Source organism: Poecilia latipinna, unplaced genomic scaffold (genome assembly GCF_001443285.1).
Source record: "Poecilia latipinna isolate Pla-1442-1.1 unplaced genomic scaffold, P_latipinna-1.0 Scaffold322, whole genome shotgun sequence".
NCBI lineage: Eukaryota > Metazoa > Chordata > Actinopteri > Cyprinodontiformes > Poeciliidae > Poecilia > Poecilia latipinna.
In genome coordinates, this window is record NW_015112938.1 from 108,520 (window position 1) to 110,327 (window position 1,808).

The 1,808-nt window shown below is 43.6% G+C and overlaps 1 protein-coding gene across 8 annotated transcripts in view; it reads left to right on the forward strand.

Annotated features, from left to right (window-relative positions):
- Positions 1-1,808, forward strand: part of acaca (acetyl-CoA carboxylase alpha) — a 44,485-nt gene extending 42,677 nt beyond the window's left edge. For all 8 annotated transcript variants that reach the window (XM_015035047.1, XM_015035048.1, XM_015035049.1 and 5 more), the window contains 2 exons: positions 64-200; positions 287-1,808. In XM_015035047.1, the coding sequence (XP_014890533.1) occupies positions 64-200; positions 287-413 (264 nt within the window). In that variant the 3' untranslated portion in view covers positions 414-1,808. The remainder of the gene's footprint in view (positions 1-63; positions 201-286) is intronic.

Genomic DNA, 1,808 nt, shown 5'->3' on the forward strand with positions numbered 1-1,808 from the left:
CCCTTTTTGTATTTTATATTTTATAAAATTTTTTTTTTTTTTTTTTTTTTTTTTTTTGCTTAGGCGTATCTGTGGGACAACAATGAAGAGGTGGTGGCCTGGCTGGAGAGGCAGCTGGCTGAAGAAGAGGGCGCCAGATCCGTCATCGACGAGAACATAAAGTACATCCGGCGGGATCACCTCCTCAAGCAGATTCGCAGGTGACGACTCGCCCGATTCTGCTCTAAAAATTAGTTAAAGACGTGACGTCGTTTGAGCTAAAGCCTTTTTTCTTTTTTTCTTCCAGCCTCGTGCAAGCCAATCCAGAGGTGGCTATGGACTCTATCGTTCACATGACCCAGCACATCTCCGCCACGCAGAGAGCTGAGGTTGTGCGGATCCTGTCCACCATGGAGGCGTCTACCTCGTCCTAACAGGAGCCCCGTCTTCATCTTGCTCTCTGTTGCAGCTGTGGGAGAAATGACTCTGAGCTGGAAACACTGGACCAGAGGAGCCGGCTTGATGCCCCGACCAACACAGGACTGCTGATGAAATGTTGGCAATGATTCTCGCTCAGCAAGACGTTAGATAGTCGACATTGGCTCTTAAAATTTTGTAAATTGTCTCTCCTAAGTCTTAGTGTTTGCGTAAGTTGATTGTCAAGTGCAATTTTAAGAGAATTGGCAATGTAGAAATAGCTGGTGATTAATATTTAATGTTTAGGGTTTATTTATGGATGGATTTTGGATTTTGTCCTTTGATAACAATCAGTGGCCTCCATCCTTTTGATCTGGAGCGTTCACATTAATATATATATACACGTATTTTTTAAAACAAAGCGATACTACTGTTAGAAAAGCACCTTGGTTTGTGACATATGCTTGTGAAGGTTTACAAGTGTTTTGATGACCGGCTCAACAATGACAACGCGTCACCTGGGGAGTTGACCAAAAAAAGGAGTTTTCGCTCTGCTAAATAAAAAGCACTTAGTTACTGAACAAAGACGGGGGAAACGCCAAAGCAGATTTGGCCGGGGAAGCCCAGCAGGGAGCGGGACGAGGTCCCTTTTAGACCCCGACTGTTTCGCAGTTACCCTGCGGTGAGCGGTGGGCAGCTTGCCTAATAACAAAACCACAGCTGTCCCTTCTGTTCTCACCCACACACGCTGCTTAACAGGCACTTTAGTGCTTACTGTTCCCCTCGCGCTGCACCGAGAACCGCGCTCGCACAGGACTCTCTCCTGTGGACGAGCGCGCACGCGCAGAGTGGATAAAAGCTTCAAACGCAAATCGGTAATGGCTCCGTTGAAAGAAAGCAAAAGGAAGTGTGTTTGAAGGGATTAGCTTGAGGTTTTTAGCCAAAGATGTCAGTTTGAATTTAGGACAGGATAGGCAGCCAAATCAATAAATGTCTTAGAAATAACAAAATGCTGCTGTTTACTCTATTCGACTTGTTACGTGTCTGATGTTTAAATGTGACCCGCAAACACTTTTCTGTCTTAATGAATGAATTGTTACTGATTTTTAATGTTCTTGAAAGCACTGTGGGAATCACATATGACTTGAGTTTGCTTCTGAGTCTCTTAGACAGGAGAACATAATACTAGCTAAACGACTCTATGATGATGAATTCAGCTCTACAAGTTTGTGTCATTTTTTTTGCTCCGTTGAAATCTTTACTCCTGCATGGATCAGTTCTGTGCCTTGAGTTCCGTCATTTACATGCTGACCAGATGTTTTACGTGTAACCGTTTACCTACAGACATGGAGAAGAACTTACAGTGATGAACTCTAAACGTGTCTGCAAATTGAATAAAACTTTACTAATTT